We start from the raw sequence: 18,737 nt of genomic DNA on the forward strand, positions 1-18,737 counted from the left end.
TTACTGTTTTCCATGTATACATTTGAAAGCTTGACATGTGCTAGGTAATGTCCCAAGAATTTTATCTGCATATTCTCACTTAATCTTCATAAAACCTGTGAATGATTTACTATTATTATTTTTTGACAAATAAGGTTAGGTCTGTGGAGATAAGTCTTCTGGCAGGTGGAACTGAGGTTGGAATCCAAGGATCTGTTAATGAAGCTAATGCTCAGCATTGCTCAGTGTCTCAAATACTCAATTACATGTTCATACTAAGCTCACTGTATAAGAAGTCCCAATTAATATTATAGCTAATATTTATTCATGTTTGCCCAGCCTGCAATGCAGTTGTAAATCACTTAACCCTTACAGCAAACCTCTGAGGAGCCACATCAGGTTAATTTAACAGCTAAGAAAGCAAATTTTCCAGAATCACACAGGTGGCTTTGGGGAAATTAATTCTAGGACTTGAGTTTTAATCTATCCAGTATACTGTGTTATAATACAGCTAATATTATAGGTCCATTTGTCTTAGTTTAAAGGCATGAAAATAATTCTTGGTTCTTTCTCTTGCCTCTTTAGTGATTTAATATTTGTAAAATGGCATATAAAGTTTCTGCTCTATAGAAAACATGTGTCAAATACAAGTAAATCTTTTTTTTAAATTTTTATTTATTTTTTTATTGTGAAAATACTGTATAGAGGGGTTACATTTACATGGGCTACTCATAGTCAGATGTTTGCCTGTATATTGAGTTAACAAAGAATAGTATTAAAAATTCTTATTTTATTTGTAATTCTCCCAGTTGTTGTCAGGCTTCTGTTACTGATGCACTTACCTTTGAAAACTCTCATTTTTCTAATTTGGCATGAATTTGGAAAATAGATGACCAGGCTAATTGGAATAATATCTTTAGACACAGTAATACAGGCTTCTATCGATAAAATTTTGAGTTTTCACTCCTTGGATTTAATGATCTATTTATGTTATAAATTAACTCACATAAACAATATATATCTGTAATTATCCTTTTTTTCTTTTCTTTTCTTTTTCTTTTTTTTTTTTTTAACATTTCTTCTCAGATTTTTCTGCTAGAGGAATGAGAAATGGATCCCCAGGGAATTGGAACATAAGCTAATATTGTCTGAGCCAGTTCAAAATATGACCTTCCTTTTTAAAAACAAGCTTCAATTTTATTCATAAAATGTATGAATAATGCCCACATGTGGGTATTAATATGTTCATTTTAGATGTATACCCCATACTTAAGTAAAGTTGGCAATTCAGGAATATATATGCTGAGTTTACCCTGAGTTATCCATAGCGCCGACATAATACATAACAAGGTATTTATTAGAGGAAGATGGTACAGATGCCTACCATCCACTATTAAAGCATAATTTCCTTGGAAAAGGACCAAAACATTTAAATTTACTATCTAACTGCTATCCACAAATGTATTTGTTAATGTATTTTAATAATTGCTCTTGGAAAAGTTAGTCTTAAAATAGTTTGAAAAAGCACATTAAAATGTTCTACAATTTATTAAAATACTTTAAACATGTATTCTCATACTGTTTGCTATTTATTGCTTTCCTTGATGTTTTTTGTTTCAAATTTGATTAACTAATTTCAGAACATATTCAGATGTAATTCAAGTAATTCACATAAGATTGGAATAAGAGAATGTAGCATTACTGTTTGAAACCTGGGAAAATAGTGGAATTGTCATGGCATAATCTAGGCATGATTTAGAATTTTTATTTGGAAGTTTCATTTTATAAATAAATCCTTTTTGTTTTAATAGGATACTGATTGAGTCAATGTTTTGCATTATTTATCAGTGCTCGTCATAAACCTGAGACATGTCTACTGGTAAGACTTCCTATAAAATTTGTGTGTAAAATTCATATTTTAAGGAATTCTTAAATAAGTGAGCAAAGTGTATGTCATTAACTAAAACATATCGAGATAGTATATATTTTAGACTTTACATCTTCTGTAGTGACTATCAAAATGAAAGCATATATAATAATTCTTGTTTAAATGAGCATATCTGGTTTCAGTACACCTTTATTTACAAAATCAAATGACTAGTTAATAGGCCATAGTTTGCCCATAACTTTTCTAGGTCATTCATTCCTTTGTTCATTCACTATTTAATCATTGAAATATATTTAGTAATTCCCTACTCTGCGCTAGCCAAAACTGATAAGTAGCAGCTAGAGACCCTTGAAGTCAATAGTATAATGGGAGAGGTAGACAACATATTTATTTACCTAGATATGCACAGGATTATATATGTTCCATTGAGTTAAGTGCTACATGCTATATGGCAAAGAATAACTACTAAGTGAAATCAGAAAAATTTAGACCTTTTAGACTGTGGTCCTTTTTAGAGGTAACAGCTCACCATTCACATGAAAAGGAACTTGTTCTGACAAAAGAGCTATGAAAAGGGAAGCAAGATAGAGATATCCAAGGGAACATTTGTCATGATTTGAAACTAGAAGTAATCAAGTCAGGAGGTAGAGAATCCTATGAGGATATAAAGGATTTGTGTAATTCTTTTTTTTTTTTGGTGGGGGGGGGGGCGGTTGTGGGGCCTGCACTCTGGGCCTGGGCGCTGTCCCTCAGCTCTTCAGCTCAAGGTAGCGCTCTACCACTTGAGCCACAGCGCCACTTCCAGCTTTTTCTTTTTGCTTATGTGGTGCTGAGGAATCGAACCCAGGGTCTCATACATGCAAGGCAAGCGCTCTACCACTGAGCCACCTTTCCAGCCCAAGGATTTGTGTAATTCTAAGTGAAATGGGAAATCTTCAGTAATTCATTGAATAACCTGATTTGTGTTTTAAAGGAAAAAAATATTATTAGTTAAATGTCAGCTGTAAGCTGGGAAAGTATTAGTTGTTTTTCATGTAGATGGATCTTTGATAGAATTATTGTGACTGTACAAGTAAGGAAAATGAAGTTTACAGATTTTTTTTAATTGTGAAAATACCGTACAAAGGGGTTACAATTACCTGAGAAAGGTAATGAGTACATTTCTTATCAAGCATTGTTGCCTCCTCCTTTGTTTCCCCTTACCATCCTTCCCATCTCCCTGCTCCACTCCCCCCAAAGCTGTAAAGTTTGTTTTCGAAATAACATCTTGTACATCTCATTGTTGCAGGGGGTCCACCTGTATCCCTATTTAAACAATTTGTTTTTTCCCTTCCCCTCCACAAAGTATGCCAACATCGAATACAGTGAAAATGGGTTATACCATGGGGGAGGGACATACAAAGCAACATAGAAATCATCTTATAAATATGTTAGAAACAATTGCAAGGAAGAAAAAACATTTGAATCCTTATCTTGGGGTTCATTTCACCTAACATCAACTTATCTGACTGTTTCTGCTTGTCTCAGACATATACTAGTTATTGCAAATAAGGGAAACCATGAGACCTATGTTTCTTTGGGCCTGGCTTACTTCACTTAATATAGTTTTTTCCAAGTCTTTCCATTTCCTAACAAATGGGACAAAGTTTACAGATTTTAAGTTACTTCTCTAAGGCTATGTGGCCTATAATGGTAGCTGGTATTGAGCATTACCAGTAAAACATGACTTATCAAAGGAAACCTTTATAGGAAGTGACAAAAAGGGAAAGAGAGATAGAAGTGATTGAGATGTCACTAGAACTAAAAGTAAAAGTTAGACTCAGTTGTTATACATGTAGGTATCTATAAGACTTTATCCCTTAACACAATAGTAATTTAGGTATTGTTGTATTTCAGTTGTTTAGAACATGACAGGAGTCTTTATCTTTTGTAGTCGAGAGTGAAGCCAAAATAAAAACCAAAGTTTGCTTTGAAGAATTACTTAAGGCCCACAGTGATCTAATACATGAAAGGAAAAAATTAAGGAAAAAACTTGCCAAATCTAGAGAAGAGATCTCAGTGAGTAATTGATCATTCAGTTGTGGTGACTTAAATATATGTATACAATTATTTTTGTACTAAGCTTGTATGGAATTTTGAAAATTAAAACAGTAAGTCAGTGTTGTGACTGGTAACCAATGGTAAATAAAGTTTACATCAGAACCATACCACTCTTAGATTGTTTAATTTGGTCTTGAGTGTTGCTATCCTACACAAACTAGACACATCGGTGAAGATGACCAAAACATGAGGAAATTCAAACTACCATATCATGTTTTGAGGAATATATTTCTAATTTCAGAATTGTGAACAATATAGGAAATAATATCTTCAATACTTAATGGCTTGATTTTATTGAGGCTTAATTTTTTTACTATGTGCATTGGTACCATGAAGCAGTAATTATGTTTATGTTTGAGGTATACTTGAAAGGATTAAAAATACAGAACTTGGCCTGTCATGGTGGTTTGTGCCAGTAATCCCAGCTACTCAGGAGGTTGAGATCAAGAAAATTGTAGTTTGAAGCAAGCAGGCAAAAAGATACTGTGACTTCTCTCAATAACAAGACAGGTATGGTAGGAAAAACCTTTAATCCTAACTGTGCAAGAGACATAGGTATGATGGTAGAACAGACCAGGCATGGCAAAATTCACAACACCCTATCAGAAAAACAAACCAAATGGTTTAAGACCATGGCCCAAGTGGTATAGATTTGCCTAGTAAGCATAGAGCCCTAAGTTCAAACCCCAGTAGTACACACACAGAAGAAAAAACAAAACTCAAAACATTTCTCAACAAATAGCCACTGTATACAACTTGATTCCATTGGTATTATAAAGAGTCTAATAACATCCACAGTGAGGACACTGTTCACTCTTCATACCTGTCTATTTCAATTTACTCTTTCTCCTTTGACCATAATCTTTTGTGTACACACACACACACACACACACACACACACACACACACACACACACACACACACACACACATTCTTTTTTTTCCAAAAATCATTATGATGAAGATTTTTAATGCCAAAGTACAACTAGCCTAAAAGCATATGAAATTTAAGAAAGTTTCACCACTTTCTATATGTATGCTAAGATGAAACTTATGTTAGTATTCTGTCTGGTATGCATCACTATACCTATATGCTCAGGTAATACAAACATAAATAAGCTGTAACATTGGCCAGAATCCAGCCATAAGCAAATGAAAGTTTGTAATATGCATGTACCACTTACACCAATGTAGTGCTAGAATGGGACAGATTGATTATCTTCCATAGTAAATACTGTTCTAAAATAGAGCAATATTTTCTGCTATGTTTTGTCTGGTGGTACCAGTATATAGTATGGTACCACCCATGGACTTTATAACCCATGAACAAAGTGCTAAAAGTTTAAGCCAAGAATTCTGAATGAAGTAGATAACTGGAATCTGGGCAGAATTTATACCCTATACCTAAGTTTAAGTTTAGATGTTGAGGGCATAGAAGTGTGAAGTCACTAGGTTTAATCTACCAAGCTTCTCTTGGCAGATACCAAACAGATTTGCTTCCAGAAATAAATATACCAGGGAAAAGAAAATAAGAAGAAATGCTCTAGTTCAAAAGAAGGAGAGCTTATAAGGAAAACAATATTTTTGAAATAATTTTTAACTCCAGAAAGTAGAAGAGGTAAGAATACCTACTTTCATTGACTAGATACATGAGTCTTGTCTCGGGGCAGTCTTCTAAACATTATATAAGCACTTTATTTTCATTTAATATAAAACATAATTATGAGGTTTTAGGTGAACGGATAGGGAAACTAAATTACAGATACAGAGTAACTTTATAGAGTAACTTGCCTAAAGTTACGTAGTAAAGGAAGTGGTGCTGTAGCTCAAGTGGTAGAGCGCTCGTCTTGAGCTGAAGAGCGCCCAGGCCCAGAGTTCAAGCCCCATGACAGACAAAAAATAAAAAAATAAGTTACGTAGTAAATGGTGGAAACAGTATTCATTGACAATCTGAGAGTTTACTCTCCTAATAAACACAATTCAGTGTTACTTTTAATGAAAGGTGAAAAGATTGGACCTCTCTGGATAAAGAACAAGATTTTCTTTTGTATGTAATAGGCTAGGTCTAAACTGGGGTTGATATCATGGAAAAATCTAATTAGTGACATCAAACAAATGTGAGATTCTTCCATGACCAAAAATGAAAGAAATAACTGTTATTTCTAGTACTAATGGAACAGAGAAGAAGTTTTTTTAAAAAATCAGATGAAACTTTTCTAAAGTTAAAATATCTAAAGTGTTATGAGATGACTAATGTATCAAGAAACTTTTTTTCAGGAGAAAAAAATTACAAATATATAAACAGACCTCAACTGCATTTCAGACTTTATAAAAATTTAAAGGACAAGGGAAAATATAGAATAATTAATACCTACAAAATGCCCAGAAAAATTTCCACCCTTTAAAAATCATGATACCAGCTTGATAAGAAATGTAGTGATTATCTTGCCCATGTAATTGTAACCCCTCTATACAGTATTTTCACAATAAAAAAAAATCATGATACCAATATTATGGGGGAAACTGTAAATCAAAAAAAATACCACAGTTAAAGTTGTAAGAATAAAATGAGACATGTAAGACAGAAAGCTGATGTAATATAAACAATGAGAATGAGAAAAATATGGCTTAATTTTCCCTTTGTTGTTGTTGTTGAAATATATAGATAATATTGGTATCATGATTTTTAAAGGGAAAATTTTCTGGGCATTTTGTAGGTATTAATAAAACTATATATTTCATTTTGTAAATGCTGATCTGGCATTAGTGAACATAGTAGAATATGACCTATAGTCCAAAGGTACATGAAACAAACTCTAGGAGATAACCATATAAAAGAGACAAATAGGATGTATAAAAAGATCAAGTCAAATTTCTAGATATTAAAAGTATTATATATGAAATTATAAATAGACTGGATAGAATAAGATATTGGAGACTGCCCTGGCTCATGACAGCTGATTGTTATATATCAGGGAGTTTGTAAATGGATTGTGAAATGGTTGAAATCCTTATTTTGTACAGGAGAATGAAGCACAGCATCAAATTTATCAGAAACAATTTTAGTTATAAAACAATGACACAATGTTTTTAAATTATTGGAAGATAATTAGGCATTAGCTTGTAAATCTAGAATAATTTTGGCTTTATCGAAATCAAATATTGAACTTCAGTCTTAACAGGAGATGAATAGGACCTCAAATGGATCATACTCAAGTAGCATGTGGCAAAGCCAAATATATTTAAGGAATCCCAACAAAATCTTGCAGCCAGAAGTAAAATGCATAATATCTGATTTTAAGAAGAAAGGTAAGCTGACTGGGCATGTGGTATGCGCATGTAGTCCCAGCTCAGAATGTATCGGCTGGATAATAGTAAGTTCAAGACCAGCATGGTAATATAGTCTACATAGCAACATCCTGTCTTCAAATAAATGAATGATTAAGCAAGTGAACATAGTAGAATATGACCTATAACCCAAAGGTACATGAAACAAACGCTAGGAGACAACTATATAAAAGAGACAAATAGGATATATAAAAAGATAAGTCAAACTTCTAGATCTTAAAAGCATTATATATGAAATTATAAATAGACTGGATAGAATACAATATTGGAGCCTGTCCCAGCTCATGACAGCTGATTGTTAAATATCAGTGAGTTTGTAAATTGATTGTGAAATGGTTGAAATCCTTAAAGTATTTTGTACAGGAGAATAAAGCACAGCACCAGATTTATCTGAAACAATTCTAGCTATAAAACAATGACAATGTTTTAAAAACATTGGTAGATATTTAGGCATGGTGATGTGCCCATAATTTCAGCTACCCAGAAGGTGGCAATAAGATCATTGAGAGGGGCTGGGAAGGTGCTTGCCTTGCATGCATGCGGCCCTCAGCACCACATAAGCAGAAAAGGCCGGAAGTGGCTCTGTGGCTCAAGTGGTAGAGTGCTAGCCTTGAGCTGAAGAGTTGAGGGACAGTGACCAGGCCCAGAGTTCAGGCCCTATGACTGACTACCCCCCCCCAAAAAAAAGAGAGCATTAAGACTCAAGGCCAACTTAGCCAAAAATGTATTGTGGTCCTGTTTCAAAAAATAAGTTAGAGCAAGATGTGGGTGACTCTGGCCCCAAATTAAGATCTGAAGATCATGATTTGAATCCAGCACAGGCAAAAAGATTTTAGTTCCAATTAACCAGTAAATGCTGAACTGGAGATTTGGCTCAAGTGGGAGAGCACCAGCCATGAGTGAAAGGCTGAGCAAGAGCTGGAGGCCCTGAGTTCAAATCCTCGTACCAGCAAGTCTGCTCACACACATCCACACACCCACAAAACCAAGCTGCCCAGGGTAGTCTATGTATATAATCCCAGCTATGTGGGAAGCAGACGTAGGAGGATCATAGCCCAAGGCCAACCCTAAGCAGAAGCATAAAGCAAAGGAGTCAGGTGTGGCTCATAACTAAACATGCTTTCCTAGCAAGCATGAGGACCAACCTCAAACCCCAGTATTCACACACACACAATTACTGCAATTCGGACTGTCAACCTTGGATTCTATATCAAAAAGACAAATGTCAGGTAAAATAAAAACCTTTTTAAGATGGTTAAAAGCTGAAGTAATTCTTTGCCAGCAATCTTGATATACAAGAAATGATAAAGGTCATAACCATAGAAATTTGAAATTACATCAAAGAGTACATAAATAGTAAATATAAAGAGGACTTTATTTTTAAGACATCTTAAAGGATAAGTTTTAAAGTAAGAATAATGATCATTGTGCAGTTTTAGTATGTGAAGAAGTGAAAAGTAGGACAACATGCAAATTTGGGAGGACATAAATTGAAGTGTACTTCAGGTTTCTTTTTTTTTTTTTTTTTTTGCCAGTCCTGGGGCTTGAACTCAGGGCCTTTCTGTGCTCAAAGCTAGCACTCTACCACTTGAGCCACAGACCACTTTGGGATTTTTCTGTACATGTGGTAATGAGGAATTGAACCCAGGGCTTCATGCATGCTAAGCAAGCACTCTACCACTAAGCCACATTCCCAGCCCCTTCTTCAGGTTTCTTAAAATAGATGTGAAATAGCATTTTGAAGGTAGACAGATACAGGTTAAAGATTTGTAAGACTTGGAGTAATCACCCAAAAAGAAAAGGAGAGCCTAGCTAAAGCTCCAGTGATGATATGAGCAAGCAGTCAGAGAGAGAGAGAAGAAAAAAGCAGCCAGGAAAAATAGAAGCAAGTAACCAAAGAGTATATTTTAACTCAATCATATAAAAAAATCACTTCACATATAATGGCGCAAACAGACCCATTCAGGGTTAAAGGTTTCCAGACTGGCAAATAAACAAGCCCCAACACTAGTTTAAATATAGTCTTTAAATAGCTAAAGACTATTTAAACCCATTTTAAATATAAAGACATACGTGTTAAAATTCACAGAAGGGAAAATAATATGCACTATAAAAAGAAAGTTAAAGTAGTTACATTGATATCAGAGAAAGTATATTTTCGGACATAAAATTAGCAAGGATAAAGAGCAGTAAAGAAGACTATTTTACAATAGAAGAGTCAATATATAAGAGAGATAATCACAAATATATATAAACCCACTTATAGAGCTTCAAATACATAAGAGTAAAACAAGCTCACTTCTGTAATCCTAGTCACTTGGACAACTGAGAACAGGAGGATTGATCTTTGAAGTCAGCCACTGCAGAAAAGATCAAGAGACCCCACCCAGTTTGTACTTGGGAAACAGTGGCACACACCTGTTATTTCAAGCTACATGGGATAATGGGAAATGATAATCAGCAGTACCAGGCCAGTCTGGGTAGGAAAGCTGTGAGATTCATCTCACACCATTATTATGTGCCTTTGGTCTGAGTGACAACCAGAAGCCTAAAGTAGGATGATGGCAACTCGGACAAGTTCTGGGACAGGATGCAAGAATGTCCTAAAAATAACCAATAAAAAAAATGGGTAGAGGTGTGACTTAGCTATTCTGATTGTCAACACCCAATCCCAAGTCAGATGTCCACCATAATTATATTGTTGACATTAACTCTTTGGTGAAATTGGTACAATGCGGCCCAAGTCTTCTGCCATAAAAAAATTCTTGTCAAATATAACATTCCAAGGGCTTCATTTTGCTTGACAATGTCTAGTCCTGTAAAGAGTGTTTTAGCAATCAAGTCCTCCAGGTTGTTCTTATGTACAACATCTAACCAGACTGATCATGAAAAAAAACATAGAAGACATAAATTACCAATGTTTGGAAACTTAGAATATTCACCGCAGATAATATAGACTTTAAAGAGACAATAAAGTATGCAATATACACAAATATATTAACTGTAATATGGTATTTTCAGAACATAATTCAAACACATAATTACTTAGATTTACAGTCCAACAAAATGATCACCAGAAAACTGGTACTTCAAAGGTGGGGAGTGTTAGGGAAGGAGGATAGACAAACAGAAGAAGGGGCGAGGAAAAGGCACTCATAAAATTCCATGCATCTCCTATGAAATTAAAATGAAGGGGAGCGATTGGTTTGGGAGGGATTGGGGAGAATGATGAAAGCAGTGACATTGATCAAGATGCACTATAATCATAAACTGATTTGTTGAATGGTAACTCTTTTATACAACTAATTACAGATAATAAAAATATAATTTAAAATTAAAAAAAATAAGGATTGTGAATTACTTCAGTATAACCAATTTAGCAGCTGAGATTAAGTGCATAAAGTACATGAAGGGCACAAACTTCCAAAGTCTAAGCACAAAGAAGTAGATAACTTCAATATTGCATATCTTAAAAAAAAATTGAATCTGTTTTTAGAAACCTCACAAAAAACACTAGTCCCACTATCATTGACGTATTGTACCAAACACTGGAGGAAAGAATAGTAACCATTATATCCAAACTTTTATGGACCATTCCTTTTTTCTTTTTTTAAATGCTCAATAATTACTCTGATACCAAAGCCAGACAAAGATATTACTAGAAAATTACCAACCACTATCCCCTGGAAGATAGATTCAAAGATCTCCAGTAAGAGATTAGGAAATAAATAATAGTAATTGTCTCAGTTATACATTGTTATTTTGGCATTGAAAACATTACTCAATGTAATTCACCATATCAAAATATTAAATAAGAAAACAACATGATCATCCCAAATGCAGATAAAGGGAAAGGGAGGGACTTGGAAATGTGTATTACCTTTCCGTGAAATTTCTTAAAAGGGTAGGAAGGAACCTTTTCAATATAGGCTTCTAAAAATCTCACAGCTAATTTCATATTTAATGACAAATGATGAATTGCTTATGTCTTAAGCTTAAGCATGTTAATGGTGTGCATTTACAATTACATTGTAGACCTTGACCAATGCAATAGTACATTTACCGGTAATGAATTACCTAAAATTTAAAAATTGTTCAATAGCAACAAAAATATGTAATAGCCAAGCATAAGTGTATTACATAAATGTGTAACATCTGTACTAAAAAGCTCTATAGTGCTGAAAATAAAAGAAAATAAATAGGTGCCTGTGTTCATAGTTTGGAATAATCAATATTGTTAAATTTATTTCTCCAAAAGTTTTATTGATTCAGTTCAATTTAAACTTACCAGCAATTTGGTATGTAGAAACAATTACAAAATTTATTTGGATATGTAACTACCAGACCAAAAAGAAAAGGAATTACTCAATTGATTCAAGACTCATTGTAAAGCTATTTTAATTAAGACAACCTGATAGGTGTATTTGTCAGTAGAGCAAAATAGAATCTAGAAAAAGGCCCAGTGTAAATGATCAGTTGGTTCTTTGTTCTTTTACTTTGTGTGTGTGTGTGTGTGTGTGTGTGTGTGTGTGTGTGTGTGTGTGTGTGTGTGTGTGTGTGTGTGTGTGTGTGTATCTGTGTGTGTGTCTGTGTGTGTGGAGGGTGGTGGTGGGTGCTTGCTGGAAATTGAACCTGACTCCTTGCCCATGCCTCATTACCATTGAGCTTCACTCATACCCTGATCAGCTAATTCTTGATAAAAGTTATCAAGGTTAATTTAATAAGGGAGAGGATATTTCTAACTAAAGGTCCTTGAACAGTTGGATATCTGTATACAACACAAAAATTATAGCCATATTTTGTTTGGAAAGTAGGAACTCAGTGAAGACCTTCATATACAAGCTAAAACTATATAACTGATAGAAGAAACAGGATAAAACCTTCATAACTTTCACTTAGATTAGAATAAATAAATTAAACACTGATTCATCTGATTAGCTTTAATTTTAAAAATATTTTCTTTGGGACCAAAACTTAACACTGCTTCTAAATCTTAGTTATCTCCTTGGTGATTATTTCTTTCAGGAGTATTCTTACTGTTCGTTTACATTAGTGCTTCATTTTTGGTCTTCACTGAAAACTTTTTACATATGGTCCATTTTAACATCATAAGAATTCAAGGTTATAACTAAAGAAAACAAAAAAATTAAAAATTAAAGAGAAGCTATTTTTATTACATTTAATTTGGAAAGTTTTTTTTCAGAAATGTGGCTCTATAATTTACCTTTAAAGATGAGATAGAGTTTGGAAATTTTAAGTGAGCAAAGAAATCCTGAATATGCTAAAAATTGGATATATATTTGAGATACTAGTTCTTTCCATATTTTTCCATATTTTACTATACTACCTGTTTTTTTGACTGCTCTGTGTGTGTGTCTTTTTTTTTTTTTTTTGTCGATCGCGAGGCTTGAACTCTGGGCTTGGGTGCTGTCCCTAAGCTCTTCAGCTCAAGGCAAGCGCTATACCACTTGAGTCACAGCTCTTATTGGAGATAAGAGTCTCACGGAGTTTCCTGCCCAGGCTGGCTTTGAACCTTTATCCTCAGATCTCAGCCTCCTGAGTAGCTAGGATTACAGCGTGAGCCACCGGCGCTTGGCTTGTGTGTGTCTTGAGCTAAAGGCGTATGTGCTGTCCCTGAGATTCTTTTTGCTCAAGGCTACCATTCCACCACTTGAGCCCCAACTTCATTTCTAGATTTTGGGTGGTTTATTGAAGATATAGAGACTCAGATTTTCCTGCCAGGGCTGGCTTTGAACCACAAACCTCAGATCTCAGCCTCTTGAGCAGTGAATTGCTTTTCAACGGAATTCTAATAATTGAACTTCAGTATTCTTTGGTAATTTCATTCATATCAAGGAGAAATCATCTTGATTTTGACTTTTAGAGAAGTTTGGTTTTTGCCCATTCTGTTTTACAACATATATGTTAAGGGTTTTTTTTTTTTCTGTCAAAGTTTTCTATCATTTACAGACTGATCCTTATGGTTTTTCTAAAACCACACTTACCTTTGGGAACAGTCTTCTCTTGTTATCTGTGATTTTGGTTTTGTTGTTTTTATTTTTGTTTTGAGACTGTTTAACCATGTAGGTTAGGCTAGGCTAAAACTTCAAATCCTCCTGTCTCCCATACCCAAGTGCTGTGATTAGGTGTGTGAGTCACCCCTAGCTTTGAGTCTCTTAATATCGCTTAAATTATCTGTTTAAATCCTTTGGGAATTTCTCTTAATTACTTACTTCCAGTTAATAACATTCCTTTGTGATTTTTCAGCCTTTCATTGATACTTTTTTCTGTTAAAAAAGTTCTCATTTCAAATAATTTTGATTAGGGAAAGAAGTATAGCTAGCAGTTACTATTTTATTATTTGCTAGATAATCATTTGGATTACCAAGATTTTGGTTGTACACAGGCTAATTGCAGAGTAATTGTTAAGCTGTAGACTTGATTTTAGAGGATAATTATGGAGAAAGAAAAAGAACCCTTGTATGTTTTCTGTTTGAGAACTTGAAATGTTTTATGCTTGAAATGTTTCAAAGTCTCTTAATTAATTACAGTGGAGATTTTTCTGCTAATGAAGAAAGTGGCATTTAAAATTTGAGTAATTAATTTACTTAAAAACCCTTAATTACTCTTTTAATTCTTGGCAGCACTGGGATTTGAATTCACGATCTTCTGCTGAGTCATGCCTCCAGCCTTTAAGCATTTATTATTTTTTATTCCTGCTCAGATGTGTGCCAAAACTGTAATCCTCCTATTTTAGGCTTTCTCCTTTAGCTGAGATGACAAGTGTGTGCTACTGTGCCCTGCTTCTTCAACTTGAGATGAAGTCTCACAGTCTTCTACCTGGACTTTCCTGGAATCTGGATCCTTTCAACCTCACTCTTCCAAGTAGCTAGGCTTACAGTCACAGGCAACCATTGCCTGGCTCTTAAGTACTTTTTCATGTTACTTAAATAATTTACTTAGTCTAAAGTTACTTTTGGGGATTTCCAATCTAATTCTGGTATGTAAACTGGTGAGTCATCATCACATGCTCTGGAACAGTATCATTCTATCCAAGAAAGAAAAAAAAACAGCAAATAATATTTTCAAAATTAATCAGCAACTATTGTTTTTGTCTTTATATAATAGACTGTGCCTCACTGAACTTTCATTACTGTGTCTTCTTTTCTTAGCTTTCCACTAGCAGTAATCTTCAGGATATTAAGGAATCTAAAAGTGATCATATGAGTTGCACTAATACCACTAACCCAGAGAAGAGCATGCGAGTCACTAAAAACAAACTGAGGAATACACAATCAGCAGGTGAAGATCCAAGTGATGACATCAGTGTAGAGGAAGACAAGCAAGGGAAGCCAAACAAGAAAGTTACAAAGACCACACAAGATATGGAACCAGAAATTCCCGATAAAGCTGATTCTACACATCAGAAAGTTCGAACAAAGGCACAGGCAGGTGGTGATCATCAGAAAAGTGATAAAGTAAATGAAGGAAAAGAAAAAAGTGATGCAGAAGGGGAAGAAGATCTGATAGAAGCATATCAGCTCCAGGTAGCAGAAGAAATGGCAAAGGAGATTAAGAAGAAAATAAGGAAGAAGCTGAAAGAACAGTTGACATATTTCCCCTCAGATACTTTATTGCACGATGACAAACTGAGCAGTGAAAAAAGAAAAAAGAAGAAAAAGAAAGTTCAAGTAGTGTCTAAAGCTGAACCAAGGTACTTTACACTAATAACATAAAAGTTAAAAAATTAAAATAAGTAATTTTCAGCTTTTTGAGTGATATCTCGAGTTTAACAAAGAAAATTCCTACTATTTTATTTCAAGATATTTCCACTAAGCTAATAATGGCTTACCTTTTCACAGTACCTTTCAGTGTGCTAGATGTTTTACAGAAATTTAAGGAATTATTGCTTAAAAAAGTTCATGAGGGGGCTGGGGAGGTGGCTCAGTGGTAGAGCGTTTGCCTTGCATGCATGGGTTCGATTCCCCAGCACCACATAAGCAAAAAAAAAAAAGAAAAAAGCTGGAAGTGGCGCTGTGGCTCAAGTGGTAGAGCACTAGCCTTGAGCTAAAAGAGCTGAGGGACAGTGCCCAGGCCCAGAGTTCAGGCCCCACGACCGGACCTCCCTCCCCCCCCAAAAAAAAGTTCATAAGGAAGTACAGTAACATCATTCTATTTTGCTGATATTCTAGAGCTGTTTCTCCTAAACCTAAATGATTCACCCTTACTCAAAAGTAGATGACCAGTGGTAACAAGGAGAAGGGAAATCAATTTAGTAGAAAGACATGCTAGCATCCATTGCTGCTTTCAATATTAAATAAAGCTCAGAACAACAAACATTTATTGTTTCACACTATCTGGAGTTCAGAAATCTTGAGTGACTTAGCTGAGAGTTTTTGAATCTCAAAAGGTTCTCTCACAGGTTGCAGTCAGGATGTTAGCCAAATCTGAAGTCACTTTAAGCCTGGCCAGGTGTAACATCTGCCAAATGACACATGTAGTTCTTGAATCTCAGGAAATCTGTATTTAAGCTTTGCCATGTGGCAATTGGCAGGTCTCTGGTTCTGACTTGCTTTTAGTGAGAGACATCAGTTCCTTGCCATATGGATCTCTCTACATGAGTTACCTCCTCATGGCTGCTTGCCAGAGCAAGGACTTTGAGAGTAAGAGCGAAAAAGAAGTCACATCTTTTTTTTTTTTTTTGGGTCCGGTCGTGGGGCCTGCACTCCAGGCCTGGGCGCTGCCCCTCAGCTTTTCAGCTTAAGAGCGCTTGGGCGCTGCCCCTCAGCTTTTCAGCTTAAGGCTAGCGCTCTACCACTTGAGCCACAGCGCTACTTTCAGCTTTTTTCTTTTTGCTTAATGGGTGCTGAGGAATCGAACCCAGGGCCTCATGCATGCAAGGCAAGCACTCTACCACTGAGCCACCTTCACAGCCCAGAAGTCACATCTTTTTAGGACATGATTTAGAAGTATGATATCCAATACCTTTACCACATTTTATTAGAAATGGATGATGATATCCAGCTCACACTCAGAGGTAAGGGGATTCTACAAAGAAATGAACATAAAAGAGCCAAGACTGCTTTTCACAGAGTACTGCAAACTTCCTTCCCATAGCTACTACATCAGTGAGGAATTGGAAAGTCACTCTCACTTTAAATAGGGTTAATTCTTGAATTTGAATTAAAACTACGTCTTATATGACAGTGGCATGAAAAGGGTAGCTGAATTTCCTTTAATAATCGTATTGGTAATTGACAAAATAGCAAGGCCTTCTGGAATAACAAATATGAAATATTTATTTGTCTCAGCCCCATTTTTTTACAATGATAACTAAATATATTGGGAGTTCTTTTTCTATTTTTTTGTTTTTGTTTTTGTTTTTTTTTGGTCTGGTCGTGGGGCCTGAACTCTGGGCCTAGGCACTGTCCCTCAGCTCTTCAGCTCAAGGCTAGCGCTCTACCACTTGAGCCACAACGCCACTTCCGGCTTTTTTTCTTTTTGGTTATGTGGTGCTGAGGAATTGAACCCAGGGCCTCATGCATGCAAGGCAAGCGCTCTACCACTGAGCCACCTTCCCAGCCCCTTATTTTTCTATTTAAATGAACTTTTTAATTAGATAAATTCAAGTAAATTTTTAATAGGCAGCTTTCCAGTAAACATGTTCTGGAATACTACCACTTACCATTTATTGGTTCCATATGGGTTTTTATTTTACTTATATCCTTCTGAAAATGTCACATAGGAGTCACTAAAATCAACAATTAATTTTTAACCTAAAAAATTGGCATAGCCAAAGCCTCTTGAAATCAGAACTAGAACAACTTTTTGGCCTTTAAAAAGTCATTAAAGGGCTGGGATATAGCTCAGTGGCAAAGCATTTGCCTGGCAAGTGCAGTGTGGTAGGTTTGATCCTCAGTAACAAAAAAAAAGAAAATACAAAAAAAAAAAAAAGTCATTAAAGCCAGGCACTGGTGGGTCACACTTGTGATTCTCACTCACTACTCAGGAGGCTGAAATCTGCGGATCAAAACCAGCTGGGCATAAAAGTCCATGAGACTCTTATTTCCAGTTAACCACCAGAAAACTGGTAGTGGTGCTGTGTCTCAAAGTTGTAGAGCACTAGCCTTGAGCAAAAGAGCTCAGGGACAGTGACCAGGCCCTGAGTTCAAGCCCACAACCAGCCAAACAAAACAAGTCATCAAATACACAGAAATTTGTTCATTAATCATTTACTTTCAGTCCTCTGTAAGACAGGTCTATTTCTCACAAAATGCCATTGCCTCCCTTCTTCCCTCTCTTGCCTCCCTCCCTCTGTCTTTCTCCCTCCCTCCCTCTCTCCCTCCCTCCCTTCCTCTCCCTCTTTCCCTTCTTCCCTCCCTCCCTCCTTCCACCCCCTCTCTGTTTTTCTTTCTTCTTTTTTTTTTTAAGATAGAGTTGTACTTTATAGCTCAGGCTGCCTTGAATTTACTCTGTAGCCAGGATAACCTCAAACTGGCAATCCTCTTGCCTCAGCCTCAGGAGTACTAGGATTATTCCCTAGGTTTTCGAACTCACATTAGGCTGACTCCAGGATATGGTAACTCCTCACCCAGTATAAAATAATACCTAATGATGACCAGTTTGATTGCTAGTCATGGCTAGACAGTATATAGAACTTCTGGCAGAAATAAAACTTCAGGGTTGTTATTACTTCTGTTTCCATTTACTTTGTTGTTCAATAAATAATAATTGTAGTAACAATGCATTTGTAAAGAAAATGCCACTTGTGTTATATATGCAGCACGCCAACCATCTGTGATGACACAGTTGAAAGTGAGCAAAAGAAGGAATGTTCAGTTGAAGCTGTAACCTCAGATTCTCATCAAGATGATGAAGTAAGCTCAACAGAACAAAACATAGATGAGAACTTGCCGGATAATGCAAAATCCAAACCAAAGAAAACAAAAAAGAAGGCTAAACCAGGTTTGTAACTGAACATATATGAAAAATGGTTTCTTTTAGCAGAAATAACTGAAAAAATTGTAATCTTTCACATTAAAACTAAAGAATATGGCTTAATGTAGCATATTTGTCACTTGTTCTTGATTCATTTAGATTAAAACCTGCATTCATTTGTATCTATGCATCTTTTTAATAAAGGTGTATTACCTAAGTCAGTATTAGTTTGTAATTTAATTAAACTCTAGAATGATATAGACTTTGTAGTTAGAGTTGTGGAACATAAAAAGCCCTTTTTAAATCCTGAATTTAGAGCTCCTAAGTAGTTAATTCAGTTGAGCTTTCATTCATTAAAAAACTATTTTGCCCATTTTTTATTTTCTTAAGTGTATTAGTTATGGTTATTTTAAAATTATTTTGTGGAAACTATTCTCTATCATCTGTGAGTCTGTTTCTGTTGTCTTTTTTCTCGATTATTGGT

At 35.3% G+C, this 18,737-nt stretch overlaps 1 protein-coding gene across 6 annotated transcripts in view; it reads left to right on the plus strand.

Annotated features, from left to right (window-relative positions):
• Ahi1 (Abelson helper integration site 1) overlaps positions 1-18,737 on the plus strand; it is a 133,572-nt gene that overhangs the window by 3,212 nt on the left and 111,623 nt on the right. For 4 of the 6 annotated variants that reach the window (XM_070010717.1, XM_070010719.1, XM_070010718.1 and 1 more), the window contains exons 2-5: positions 1,791-1,858; positions 3,801-3,925; positions 14,488-15,029; positions 18,099-18,280. In XM_070010717.1, the coding sequence (XP_069866818.1) occupies positions 1,849-1,858; positions 3,801-3,925; positions 14,488-15,029; positions 18,099-18,280 (859 nt within the window). In that variant the 5' untranslated portion in view covers positions 1,791-1,848. The remainder of the gene's footprint in view (positions 1-1,790; positions 1,859-3,800; positions 3,926-14,487; positions 15,030-18,098; positions 18,281-18,737) is intronic. The other 2 variants (XM_070010722.1, XM_070010721.1) reach the window with 2 other exon arrangements.

The sequence above is a fragment of the Dipodomys merriami genome, unplaced genomic scaffold (assembly GCF_024711535.1).
Source record: "Dipodomys merriami isolate MVZ:Mamm:240054 unplaced genomic scaffold, mDipMer1.0.p SCAF_8, whole genome shotgun sequence".
Lineage (NCBI taxonomy): Eukaryota > Metazoa > Chordata > Mammalia > Rodentia > Heteromyidae > Dipodomys > Dipodomys merriami.